Consider the following 14,116-nt stretch of genomic DNA (forward strand, 5'->3'; position numbering starts at 1 on the left):
AGTAAATGGCGCCTATTTTTTTTTTTAGCAAACTTTGGATTTTTTTTACCACTTAAATAAAAAGATCATATACATGTTTGGTGTCTGCGGACTCATAATGACCTGGAGAATAATAATGGCCGGTCAGTTTTAGCATTCAGTGAACGTGGTAAAAAAAAAAACAACTGTGGAATTGCACTTTTTTTGCAATTTCACCGCACTTGGAATTTTTTTCCCATTTTCCAGTACACGATATGGTAAAACCAGTGATGGCGTTCAAAAGTACAACTCATCCTGCAAAAAATAAGCCCTCACATGGCCATATTGCCCAAAAAATAAAAAAAATTATGGCTCTGCGAAAAAGGTAAGCAAAAAACGAAAACACAAAAACAGAAAATGCTCCGGTCATTAAGGGATTTAAGGGCTAAATGGTATCCAGGAGGCCTAAATGAAGCAAGCACTGATTGGCACAACATTGTCCAATCAGTGCTAGTCATGCTTTCTGCTGTAGCCCCCCTTGAGCTCTGCGAGTTCAGGCTGTCAGCAGCCACCTTACAAGTGGAGGAGCCTCAGTCTTGGAACGTGCTGCACCCGATGTTACAGAGGCTGGTAGGCCGCTATAGGTTGGGGAGAACGTAAGATGGGAAAAATATGCCAATCATAGTGCAAAGGGGCATGGCTCAGCTGGAGCAGGCAGAGTCTCAGCAGAGTAGCCCATGGCCTCCAGGACTCCTGCCATCAGCCAAGAATCAGAAGGCATGAAATAAAGCAGATACGTACAATTGTGAGATCTGCTGTCATTGGTGTTAGCAGAGTGAGTGTTCAGTGTAGTCCATTGTATAAGTGACATATGTGCTTATGTCTGAGCAATGTGTGTATCATATGTCTAATGTAATAGAGACATCAGTATGCAGTGTGTGAGGGTTGTATGCGGTATACGGCCTGTGTGTGAGTGCTGTGTGCGGTATACGGCCAGTGTGTGAGCGCTGTGTGCGGTATACGGCCTGTGTGTGAGTGCTGTGTGCGGTATACGGCCGGTGTGTGAGAGTTGTGTGCGGTATACGGCCTGTGTGTGAGTGCTGTGTGCGGTATACGGCCAGTGTGTGAGAGTTGTGTGCGGTATATGGCCGGTGTGTGAGTGCTGTGTGCGGTATACGGCTGGTGTGTGAGGGTTGTATGCGGTATACGGCCTGTGTGTGAGTGCTGTGTGCGGTATACGGCCAGTGTGTGAGCGCTGTGTGCGGTATACGGCCTGTGTGTGAGTGCTGTGTGCAGTATATGACGCGCCCCCTGGGACATATTCCTTTTTGAGGGGAATACCCGGCACCGGATCAGATGGGGGGTTGTAGTCTCCGAGCGGCTGTGACCCGGTCCCGTGCCCAGGGCGTCAAGCTCAGTGTGATGTGGCAGTTCTACAGATGTTACTAAAGTTCTTTTGTGTCGACTACGCCACCCGTTGTGATGCGGTCACTGTGGCCGCCGCTGCAGCAGGGTCCGCTGAGGCTGATGGTGGGTGCGCAGCTTGTGATGGTAACCCCCAACGGGAGGGGTATAGCCTCAGAGGGGACAGGTGCAGAGGATGGGGGTTGTGGTGGTGTAGTGCAGACGGCAGTGAAGACAGAGTCGGGTTGTGCAGTTAAGGGTGTTTACTTACTGCAGATGTTGTACTGGTCACTCCAGCTGCTAGTGACCACCCGAGCCGTGCTGCGTCCACCAGGTCCTGGATCCAGCCAACCCCCAAACAAGTCCGGAGCGTGGCCCTGAGCTCTCCCTCTGTCCTTTCTTCAGCCGTCCCCACCAGTGATCCACCTAGGTCCAGCTCCCTCGGGCCTTCTGTTGGGACACCCTTGGCCTTGGGTTTCCTGACCCTTCATGTGGTGTGCCTTCGGGGTGAATGTGGTGGGTGACCGTGGCAGATGCTGCCCACGGCCTCCGGTCTCTGGCTGGGGATTGTTTTTACCCCCACCAGTTTGGGTTCCGGTACCCTTTTGCTGACTCCTCACCCGGTGCTCTAATTTGGGTTCTTGGGTCCCTTCAGTCTTCCCCCTCTGGGTCTTTCTCTGCTCCACTCTCTCTCTCTCCAGGGCTGCTGTTTCCTTCTCTCTGCCGATTTGTTCTCTGCATCAGACAGACTCCTCTCCAACTGACTTGTTCTCTACAGCTGACTTGTTCTCTGCATCTGACTTGTTCTCTGCATCTGACCCTGATTCTAGTTGGTGCCCACCTTATATATCCCTCTATGTGTGAGCTCAGGTGACCAGCACCCAATGAGCTCCTATCACTACCCAGACTGCTCCCCCTATCTGCCCCTACACTACATGGGATGTTCCACCCCCCTCCCACTCCAGCCAGGAACAGACTCGGTCGTACCTGCACATTTCTAAGTGGGAGTACCGTTGGTCTGTTCCTCGGAAATGGGATGTATGTAGTGCATGCAGCCTACCGAGCTCAGTCCCACACTCCATCCTTACCCGGGAGTGGAATATCACACCTCTGGATTGAGGTGCAATACCCCTGTAGCAGCCGAATCCTCAGGGTGCTACATTCCCCCCTGGTAAACCACAGCACGTCCTCGGGCTGTAAAGACAAAAACACCAAAACATACAAAATTTTTCATATAAACATAATAAAACATATAAAACATTATATATATAAAACTTTTCTTATAACATTCTCGTCGTCTCTTGTTTCAGGTTCCTCCTCCGGACACTGTGCAACGTGTGTCCGGGAAAAGTGCGACAGTCTCTTAGAAAAACTGGTTTTCTATAAAACCGGTAGGGGGCGCTTTAGGAAGCGCAACTATATACAGGGAATATGGCCGCTCTCAGTCCTCGGCCAGTTAAGGAGGGAAAGGGAATGGCTGCTCACAGTCCTCAGCCTGTAGGATGAAGGGGTTAACGGGTAAACAGTTCACTGGTCCCAACGGGGACTATTTTAGCAGCAACGGTTCACTGTGCCCCGACGGGCAACTATATACAGTCTCTACTCCCGTCCTCAACGACGGCTCCCTCCTGCTTTTTCTTGGTGATATGGTGTTGCTTCAGACCCGTCCGGGTCCTCTGGCTCCTCCTCCCCGTACCGCAACTCCTCCTCCGTCAAGCGGTGTACGTGGAGGGCGTAAGGTCCTTTGGCACACTTGTGCCGGGTGAAAGTGACCTCGTCTCCGACGTAGAGGTCACGGCCTTTGTGACCTTCCGGCAGGTGGGACTCGACGTCTCTGCGGGTCACAAAAACGTCACCGCGGTTGTTACGGTCCCGAATAAAGCCCCACCCATGCTGCGGGTTGAACTTTATCACCGTCCCGATGGTGCGGGGACAGTGCGCTGCACGGGGGTTCCTCCTAGTCCGGCTCTTCTGCTCCGCGCTCCGGATTTGGGCCTGTTGTTCTCTGACCCGCCTCTCCTCCCGTTCTCTCGCAAACTCTGCTAGCTGCTGACGACAACACTCAGTACGCTCAGCGGCGACTGCCCGAGTTTCTCCGGTGAACCCCATCAAATCTTCTCCCGTGGGGTCCCACACGAATTGGGCTTCTTCTAAAGGAGGCGAGACCCGAGTCACGGGCTTCGGAGCCGGGATCAGGGGCTCACACAAGGGTCCCTAGTCTTTGTTGCCGCTCCAGCTCACAAAACTCCTCGGGCCAGATAAAGGGCCGCCCGTCCGGCCATGTGAGCTGGCTGAAGAGGTCCTTTCCCAAACTCGGCACCCTTGGCTTTGCGGGTGCGGGCGCAGTGGTGGTGGCGCCCAGGTCGCCCAGGCCTTGCGGCCAGGCCTGGGGCACTTGGAACGTAAAGGGCACCGTTAATACGGCGGCGCCCTGTGCTACCTGGCCTCGCGACCAGGCCGGGGGCTCCGCGGAGGTAGGGGGCGCTGTTGGTGTTGCGGCGCCCGGGAATTCTAGGCCCTGCGACCAGGCTGGTGGTACTTCCTGCTTGGTCACGCTCGGGGTCGAGGCGTGTGACGTCACAGGGGTCGCGGCGGCGGCTTCCGGTTGGGGCCTAGTCTGCGTCGGTGACATGGCGGTTACGGGCACGGACGGGGGACTTTCAGGCTCTGCGACGGGGAACCGGGGCAGGTGGGCGGTCTCTCGGTATGGGGTATAAGCGTCCCCTTTACCTGCCTTCATACGTTCGGCTCCCTTCTCAGCGCCGTCTCCGACCTTGGGTCCTCCCGCGTCATCCGTAGAGGCAGTTGGTGTCCTCTCCCAGGGGAGCATGCTCCGTGGACGGGTTCCAGCTTGCTGGGCCATCTCCCGGCTCCACTCCGCCAGTATCTCACGCTGTACCCGGGCCATCCTCCTTGCGAGGCCCTCCAAGGCAGTTTGTGCACACTCCCGGTCTCGGGGGAGCTGCGCTAAGATCTTCGCTAGACCTAGCGGGGTTGTGGACTCTAGCAGGCTCCTGACCATCGGGTCGGTGCTGCTCTGCTCTTCTTCCGGCAGGCTCCTGGCCAACGGGCCGGTGCTGCTCTGCCCTCCTTCCTCGGTCTCTAGCAGACTCCTGGCCAGCGGGCCGGTGCTGTTCTGCTTTCTCTCCATCTCCGGGTGAGCTCCTCCGCTACTCCTCGTAAGACTTCTTGCCTCCGGGTCCGCTCGCTCTAGACTGCTCCAAGCGACACCCATCTTTTCTCTTCTCTTTCGTCTCCTCCCACCTCGAGGGCGGTCCCGGGGCCACTCGGTGACTGTCAGCTCCAGGGGTAGTTCTTTCACGCTGACAGACACCTCCAGCATCACAGTCTCTGTTGGTGGGGGCGGTTTCCACTTTTGGCGCCATTTTCTGTCCCGGCCCACGATGGGAGGTGGCCTCTTGCCCTCCTTTGGCACGCCCATAATGGCGTCCGCTGCTCTTCCAAGGCGGGAAATCTGCGGTTTTGGCGGGAAGCGTCGCCCAGTGGCGGGAAACTCTGCAGATGGCGGGAACAAGTTGGAAATGGCGGACAATCGGCGGGAAACGACTTGTGATGGGGTCCGATGGCGTGGACCCTCCGGAACCGGCGGGAGACTTCTTTCTGAGGTAAACTTGCACTTTTCTTCAGGCACGCAGTACCCGGTTGTTGTGGGCACGTAATCCTGCCGACTACGCCAAAGTTGACGCGCCCCCTGGGACATATTCCTTTTTGAGGGGAATACCCGGCACCGGATCAGATGGGGGGTTGTAGTCTCCGAGCGGCTGTGACCCGGTCCCGTGCCCAGGGCGTCAAGCTCAGTGTGATGTGGCAGTTCTACAGATGTTACTAAAGTTCTTTTGTGTCGACTACGCCACCCGTTGTGATGCGGTCACTGTGGCCGCCGCTGCAGCAGGGTCCGCTGAGGCTGATGGTGGGTGCGCAGCTTGTGATGGTAACCCCCAACGGGAGGGGTATAGCCTCAGAGGGGACAGGTGCAGAGGATGGGGGTTGTGGTGGTGTAGTGCAGACGGCAGTGAAGACAGAGTCGGGTTGTGCAGTTAAGGGTGTTTACTTACTGCAGATGTTGTACTGGTCACTCCAGCTGCTAGTGACCACCCGAGCCGTGCTGCGTCCACCAGGTCCTGGATCCAGCCAACCCCCAAACAAGTCCGGAGCGTGGCCCTGAGCTCTCCCTCTGTCCTTTCTTCAGCCGTCCCCACCAGTGATCCACCTAGGTCCAGCTCCCTCGGGCCTTCTGTTGGGACACCCTTGGCCTTGGGTTCCCTGACCCTTCATGTGGTGTGCCTTCGGGGTGAATGTGGTGGGTGACCGTGGCAGATGCTGCCCACGGCCTCCGGTCTCTGGCTGGGGATTGTTTTTACCCCCACCAGTTTGGGTTCCGGTACCCTTTTGCTGACTCCTCACCCGGTGCTCTAATTTGGGTTCTTGGGTCCCTTCAGTCTTCCCCCTCTGGGTCTTTCTCTGCTCCACTCTCTCTCTCTCCAGGGCTGCTGTTTCCTTCTCTCTGCCGATTTGTTCTCTGCATCAGACAGACTCCTCTCCAACTGACTTGTTCTCTACAGCTGACTTGTTCTCTGCATCTGACTTGTTCTCTGCATCTGACCCTGATTCTAGTTGGTGCCCACCTTATATATCCCTCTATGTGTGAGCTCAGGTGACCAGCACCCAATGAGCTCCTATCACTACCCAGACTGCTCCCCCTATCTGCCCCTACACTACATGGGATGTTCCACCCCCCTCCCACTCCAGCCAGGAACAGACTCGGTCGTACCTGCACATTTCTAAGTGGGAGTACCGTTGGTCTGTTCCTCGGAAATGGGATGTATGTAGTGCATGCAGCCTACCGAGCTCAGTCCCACACTCCATCCTTACCCGGGAGTGGAATATCACACCTCTGGATTGAGGTGCAATACCCCTGTAGCAGCCGAATCCTCAGGGTGCTACATATACGGCCGGTGTGTGAGAGTTGTGTGCGGTATACGGCCTGTGTGTGAGTGCTGTGTGCGGTATACGGCCAGTGTGTGAGAGTTGTGTGCGGTATATGGCCGGTGTGTGAGTGCTGTGTGCGGTATACGGCTGGTGTGTGAGTGTTGTGTGCGGTATACGGTCAGTGTGTGAGAGTTGTGTGCGGTATACGGCCGGTGTCTGAGTGCTCTGTGCGGTATACGGCCGGTGTGTGAGTGCTGTGTGTGATATACGGCCGGTGTGTGAGTGCTGTGTGCGGTATATGGCCAGTGTGTGAGGGCTGTGTGCGGTATACGGCCTGTGTGTGAGTGCTGTGTGCGGTATACGGCTTGTGTGTGAGTGCTGTGTGCGGTATATGGCCAGTGTGTGAGTGCTGTTTGCGGTAAATGGCCAGTGTGTGAGGGCTGTGTGCGGTATACGGCCGGTGTGTGAGAGTTGTGTGCGGTATACGGCCGGTGTGTGAGTGCTGTGTGTGGTATACGGCCAGTGTGCGAGTGCTGTGTGCGATATACGGCCTGTGTGTGAGTGCTGTGTGCGGTATATGGCCAGTGTGTGAGGGCTGTGTGCGGTATATGGCCTGTGTGTGAGTGCTGTGTGCAGTATACGGCTTGCGTGTGAGTGCTCTGTGCGGTATATGGCCAGTGTGTGAGTGCTGTGTGCGGTGTACGGCCTGTGTGTGAGTGCTGTGTGCGGTATATGGCCTGTGTGTGAGTGCTGTGTGCGGTATACGGCCAGTGTGTGAGTGCTGTGTGCGGTATACGGCCAGTGTGTGAGTGCTGTGTGCGGTATACGGCCAGTGTGTGAGTGCTGTGTGCGGTACATGGCCAGTGTGTGAGTGCTGTGTGCGGTATATGGCTGGTGTGTGAGTGGTGTGTGCGATATACGGCCGGTGTGTGAGTGCTGTGTGCAGTATACGGCCGGTGTGTGAGTGCTGTGTGCAGTTTACAGCTGGTGTGTGAGTGCTGTGTGCGGTATACGGCCCGTGTGTGAGTGCTGTGTGCGGTATATGGCCAGTGTGTGAGGGCTGTGTGCAGTATACGGCCTGTGTGTGAGTGCTGTGTGCGGTATACGGCCAGTGTGTGAGTGCTGTGTGTGGTATATGGCCAGTGTGTGAATGCTGTGTGCGGTATACAATGGTGTGAAAAAGTAAACACAAAGCGCAGTTTTTAAATGAAGATCTTTATTATTAAGGGTAAAAAAATTCAAACCAACAGGGCTCTGTGTGAAAAAGTAATCCCCCCCTTAAATTAACTCTGTTTTATCAAATCTTTTGAAATCTGAGCTCAGTTTCCCTAGCCACACACAGGCCTGATTACTGCCACACCTGTTCTCAAGCAAGAAATCACTTAAATAGGACATGCCTGACAAAGTAGAGTAGACCAAAAGATCCTCAAAAGCTAGACTTTTGTCAATTCTACTCAGTTCCCTATTTTCCTTGCGTATCCCAGCCCCCCTAAATCCTCATTAACCCCTACTGTCTCACTCTCTCTATCTACTCTATCTATTCTCTTAGCACAACTACCCTCCCTCCCCCCAGATCCTAGTTTAAAAGCTCCTCCATCCGTCTGACCATTTTTTCCCCAAGCACAGCTGCACCCTTCCCAGGGAGGTGCAGCCTGTCCCTATCATAGAGCTTGAAGCCGGCAGCAAAGTCTGTCCAGTTATGTGTAAGCTACTTATTTATCTCCCTAAGCTCCCCCTGTCTTTTTGGTGATGCTTGTGACACTTGCAGTATTTCTGAAAACACTACCTGAGAGCTTCTAACTCTATGACTTCCTCTGAATGACAGTTTTGTGCAAAGGAAGTGAGAGTGAAGCAGCTGCTGATTGGCTGCAGGTGCCATCATCACTGGGAAAGCATTGTCACAGTAGGTGACTACAGGCTGTTTTTATTTTATAAGGGGAAATAAAGCAAGTGGGAAGGGGTTGTCTGAGTAGTGGACAACCCCCTTACAACTGGCAATACAAACTATAGACCATGGGGTGGCGCAGTATCTGAAGTGAACCAGCCATGCTCTTCAGTTCTATAATTTTGCCTTCTAGGTGAAGACAAACGTGACTGGATTACAACACGTAAGACAAGGATCTGAAACTCTCTCCGTGGAGGCATATAAAGCATCCAATGGACATCAGAATTACTTACACATCAGTATCACTAATAGTCGGCTGGAACTTGGAAAACAAGTGTTTGTACATTTCAACATCCTGAATAAAAATGGAGAAATTCAGAAGCAAATACTACAGTTCACCTACCTGGTACAGAAAATTCTTAATTATAGATATGGCATAAGTCAAATACAGATGCAATACTATTTCATTTAACAATTAATATTGGCAACATTTTCTGCTGTGCTCAGTACCATTACCATTGGGAATGTAGAAAGATAATCAAAACTTACTACCAGTACTTTACTATTACACTAACAGATAATAATAATACTACTATAATACTGCCCCCATATGTACAAGTACATAACTACTGTAATACTGCCCCCTATGTACAAGAATATAACTACTACAGTACTGCCCCCTATGTACAAGACTATAACTACTATAATACTGCCCCCTATGTACAAGAATATAACTACTATAATACTGCCCCCTATGTACAAGAATATAACTACTATAATAATGCTCCTATGTACAAGAATATAACTACAATAATACTGCTCCTATGTACAAGAATATAAATACTATAATACTGCTCCTATGTACAAGAATATAACTACTACAATACTGCCCCCTATGTACAAGAATATAACTACTATAATACTGCCCCCTATGTATAAGAATATTACTACTATAATAGTGCTCCAATGTACAAGAATATAACTACTATAATACTGCCCCCTATGTACAAGAATATAACAACTACAATACTGCCCCCCTATGTACAAGAATATAACTACTATAATACTGCCCCCTATGTACAAGAATATAACTACTATAATACTGCCCCCCATCTACAAGAATATAACTACTATAATACTGCCCCTATGTACAAGAATATAACTGCTATAATACTGCCTCCCTATGTACAAGAATATAACTACTATAATACTGCCCCTATGTACAAGAATATAACTACTATAATACTGCCCCCTATGTACAAGAATATAAGTACTATAATACTGCCCCTATGTACAAGAATATAACTACTATAATACTGCTCCTATGTATAAGAATATAACTACTATAATACTGCTCCTATATACAAGAATATAACTACTATATTACTGCTCCTATGTACAAGAATATAACTACTATAATACTGCCCCATCTACAAGAATATAACTACTATAATACTGCCCCCTATGTGCAAGAATATAACTACTATAATACTGCCCCCTATGTACAAGAATATAACTACTATAATACTGCCCCCCTTTGTACAAGAATATAACTACTATAATACTGCTCCCTAAGTACAAGAATATAACTACTATAATACTGCTCCTATGTACAAGAATATAACTACTATATTACTGCCCCCTATGTACAAGAATATAACTACTATAATACTGCCCCTATGTACAAGAATATAACTACTATAATACTGCCCCCCTATGTACAGGAATATAACTACTATAATACTGCTCCAATGTACAAGAATATAACTACTATAATACTGCTCCAATGTACAAGAATATAACTACTATAATACTGCTCCTATGTACAAGAATATAACTACTATAATACTGCCCCCTATGTACAAGAATATAACTACTATAATACTGCCCCCTATGTACAAGAATATAACTACTATAATACTGCTCCCTAAGTACAAGAATATAACTACTATAATACTGCTCCAATGTACAAGAATATAACTACTATAATACTGCTCCAATGTACAAGAATATAACTACTATAATACTGCTCCTATGTACAAGAATATAACTACTATAATACTGCCCCCTATGTACAAGAATATAACTACTATAATACTGCCCCCTATGTACAAGAATATAACTACTATAATACTGCTCCTATGTACGAGAATATAACTACAATAATACTGCTCCTATGTACAAGAATATAACTAGTATAATACTGCTCCTATGTACAAGAATATAACTACTAGTGTTGAGCGAGCATGCTCGACACTGCTCGTTACCCGCTCGGGCATCTCACTACTCGGGATGTTCGGCGAGCACCGAGCATTTCCGGGTTACTCGGGCGGGAGCTCGGGTCTCCGCCCTGCATGTTTGGCGCTCTTTACAGAGCCAATGAACATGCAGGGATTGCCAGCCAGTCACTGTAATGCCGCAGCCATGTTGTTTGTGGACATTACAGTGATTGGCTGGCCGCACAGCGTCACCTCGAGTATTTAAAACCGGGCGCCGCCATCTTGGACACAGTCGCTCTGGATCAGCCAGTGTAGAGAGGGTGCTGCTGAGTTAGATAGAGATATATAGTGCAAAATAGGTAGTGTAGGGTCTCTAAAGCCTGCCAAATCAAACAAACAGTCCTTCTCAGGACTAATATCCATCCCAGATATCAGGCAGGCAGGCTGTATAGGAGACGCAGTGGTTATACCAGCAAACACTGCATTACAGTCCTGCGTGCTCCTGTTGGTCAAATTGCTAGACTTATCACCCCGGTCTCAGGAAAAATTATTTTTTTATTCATCTAAATCCTGTATTTTTTTTTTCCTCAGTCAGACTGTACAAATACGCGTCTTATTAACCTTTTGGTATTCCCCCCCCCCAAAAAAAAAAATTGAGTGTGTCTGTGACTGTTCAGACACCAATATATCTGTTTAAAAGAGTCTGGTGTAGGCCAGAGAAATAGAACTATGGTTTTGCAGTTCCATGGGTCAAATCTCTGTATTATCCTGCTTTTGGCATTTTTTGCCATAAAAAAAACTGTAATAGTGTCTCCCTGACTGGTCAGACACCAATATATCTGTTTAAAATATTCTGGTGTACGCCACATAACTATAACTGTGGTTTTGCAGTTCCACGGGTCAAATCTCTGTATTATCCTGCTTTTGGCATTTTTTGCCTTAAAAATAAACAGTAATAGTGTCTCCCTGACGGGTCAGACACCAATACATCTGTTTAAAAGATTCTGGTGTATGCCACATAACTATAACAATGGTTTTGCAGTTCCACGGCTCAAATCTCTGTATTATCCTGCTTTTGGCATTTTTTGCCGTAAAAAAAAACTGTAATAGTGTCTCCCTGACTGGTAAGACACCAATATATCTGTTTAAAAGAGTCTGTTGTAGGCCAGAGGAATAGAACTGTGGTTTTCCTCTTCCACGGTTCTAATCTCCTTTTTATTACCCTTTTTCCATTGATAGTGCGAGTGTAAGCTATTTTACTTCATTTACAATGGGCAAGGGGAGTGGCAAGGGACGTGGAACTGGACGTTCTGGTGATGGTGCGTGTAAAGGACGGGGCCGTGGCCAAGGTGAAAATGCGCCACAACCAACAGCCACATCTTCTCGCTCCCACTTCTTGACCGAATTACTAAGGAACCACACTACAACACCAGTATTGCAAACTGATCAGTGTGAACAGGTTATTAATTGGATAGCAGCTAATACTTCCAGTTACCTGGGCACCACCACCTCCGGTCTGTCTTCCACATGGTCAAGTTTTAGTAGCCGTGAGTCTCGACCACATACTCCTCCTCACCCTGATGCTCCTTCCTCCCACCATACCGAGTGTCGTCAGACAGCAACTGATCCCACACTTGGACACTCTGAAGAGCTGTTCACTGGTCCATTTCCATATTTGTGTCCCTCGCCTGCTCCGCTTGAAGTGGTGGAAGAGGAGATCCCCTGTAGCGATGGCCAAATATTTGAACAGCCACGGCCAGAGGAAGTCGACGCTGGTAATTTGTCACAAGAGGTGGACGATGACGAGACACAATTGCCACAAAGTGAGGAGGAGGATCGTGGTGCGCAAGTGGAAGAGGAGGAGGTGGTGGATGATCTAGTAACTGACCCAACGTGGCAGGAGGACACGCAGAGCGAGGCCAGCAGCACACAGGGGGAGGGAGGCAGATTACCCCAACAGGCAGGAAGAAGCAGTGTGGTGGCCGCACACAGAAGGCAGACAACAGTTCCCCGTAACACCAACACGAGGGACGTTGCCAGTACAACCGGTAGGTCTTCCAGAGTCTGGAATTTTTTTAAAGACTCTGATGATAACCCCAAAAAGGCCATTCGTACCACCTGCTATGCCAGCATCAGCAGGGGTGACAAATCTACCAGCCTGACCACCACCAGCATGATCAGGCACATGGAAGCAAAGCACCCGACTTTATGGGGCGAACCGCAGGGTCCACGACCAGTGTCAGCGGGTGTTACCACTGCTTCTTCCGCTGTTGTGCGTGTAAGAGAACCCCCTGTTGTGCGTGCAAGGCAATCCCCTGTCCATACTGCATGCAAAAATGTCCCCTCCTCTCAGTCTTCACTTGTTATGGCAGTTTCTCAAGAAACAGCATCAACGTCCACGTCCACATCCCACCACAGCGTTCAATTGTCCATATCCCAGAGCTTTGAACGAAAGCGCAAATTTTCAGCCAATGCCCCACAGGCCACAGTCCTAAATTCGCACATTTCACGACTGCTTGCGTTGGAAATGCTGCCTTTTAGGCTGGTGGAGACGGAATCCTTCCGCAACCCTATGGCAGTGGCCGTCCCTTGGTACTCGGTCCCCAGCCGACACTATTTTGCCCAGTGTGCCATCCCCACACTACACAAGCACGTGTCCCAAAACATCTGCCGTGCCCTCAACAACGCAGTTAGTGGGAGAATCCACCTGACAACGAACACGTGGACAAGTGCTTGTGGCCAGGGACGGTACATCTCCCTGACGGCACACTGGGTAAACATAGTGGAAGCCAGGACCCCGTCGGACCTTGGGACGGAACACATCCTCCCCACACCGAGGATTGGGGGCCCTATGTCAGTCAGAGTTGCCCCCACAGTGTACAGCTCCTGAGCATCATCCTCCTCCTCCTCCTCATGTTCAGCCTCCATCTCAGATATCACCACATCAGTTACAAGCTGGAAGCACTGCAGTACTGCCTCAGCCATGCGGCAACAGGCTGTGCTGAAACTCATAAGCTTAGGTGATAAACCTCACACTGCTTGTGAGTTGTGGACAGCTGTGAAAGAGCAGGCAGATCTGTGGCTGAGACCGCTGAACCTACATCCAGGCATGGTCATGTATGACAATGGCCGTAACCTGGTGGCGGCTCTGAGGCGAGGCGAGATCACACACGTACCATGCCTGGCTCATTTGCTTAACCTCGTAGTTCAGCGGTTTCTTAAATTTTACCCCGAGTTGCCAGATCTGCTCGTGAAAATACGCCGCCTGTCAGCTCATTTTCACAAATCGGCTACAGCTTCCGCCACCCTTGCTGTGTTGCAGCAGTGTTTGCAGCTTCTGGCACACCAACTTGTGAGTGATGTCCCCACACATTGGAACTCTACCCTCCACATGTTGCAAAGGATTTGTGGGCAGAAGAGAGCAGTTGTGGAGTACCAGCTGCAACAAGGCCATCGATATTCAGGTCAGACTCCACACATAAGACCTCAGGATTGGACCTGGATGTCTGACATATGTACCATCCTGACAAACTTTGAGGAGTCCACCAAGATGGTGAGTGGTGATGATGCCATAATTAGTGTCAGCATCCCACTTGTCTGTCTTTTGCAACGCTCTCTGCAGAGAATTAAAGAGGAGGCATTGCAGCCAGAGTATGATGAGATGGATCAAGAACCCGTAATGGGCGATTACACACAGCAC

At 50.1% G+C, this 14,116-nt stretch overlaps 1 protein-coding gene across 1 annotated transcript in view; it reads left to right on the forward strand.

Moving 5' to 3' along the window:
* LOC141167056 (complement C3-like) overlaps positions 1-14,116 on the forward strand; it is a 275,580-nt gene that overhangs the window by 59,142 nt on the left and 202,322 nt on the right. Inside the window, exon 12 of the mRNA XM_073654383.1 lies at positions 8,391-8,603. Coding sequence (XP_073510484.1) covers positions 8,391-8,603 — 213 coding nt within the window. The remainder of the gene's footprint in view (positions 1-8,390; positions 8,604-14,116) is intronic.

The sequence above is a fragment of the Phyllobates terribilis genome, unplaced genomic scaffold (assembly GCF_046119375.1).
Source record: "Phyllobates terribilis strain yellow unplaced genomic scaffold, ASM4611937v1 Scaffold_11__3_contigs__length_659146591, whole genome shotgun sequence".
Classification (NCBI taxonomy): Eukaryota; Metazoa; Chordata; class Amphibia; order Anura; family Dendrobatidae; genus Phyllobates; species Phyllobates terribilis.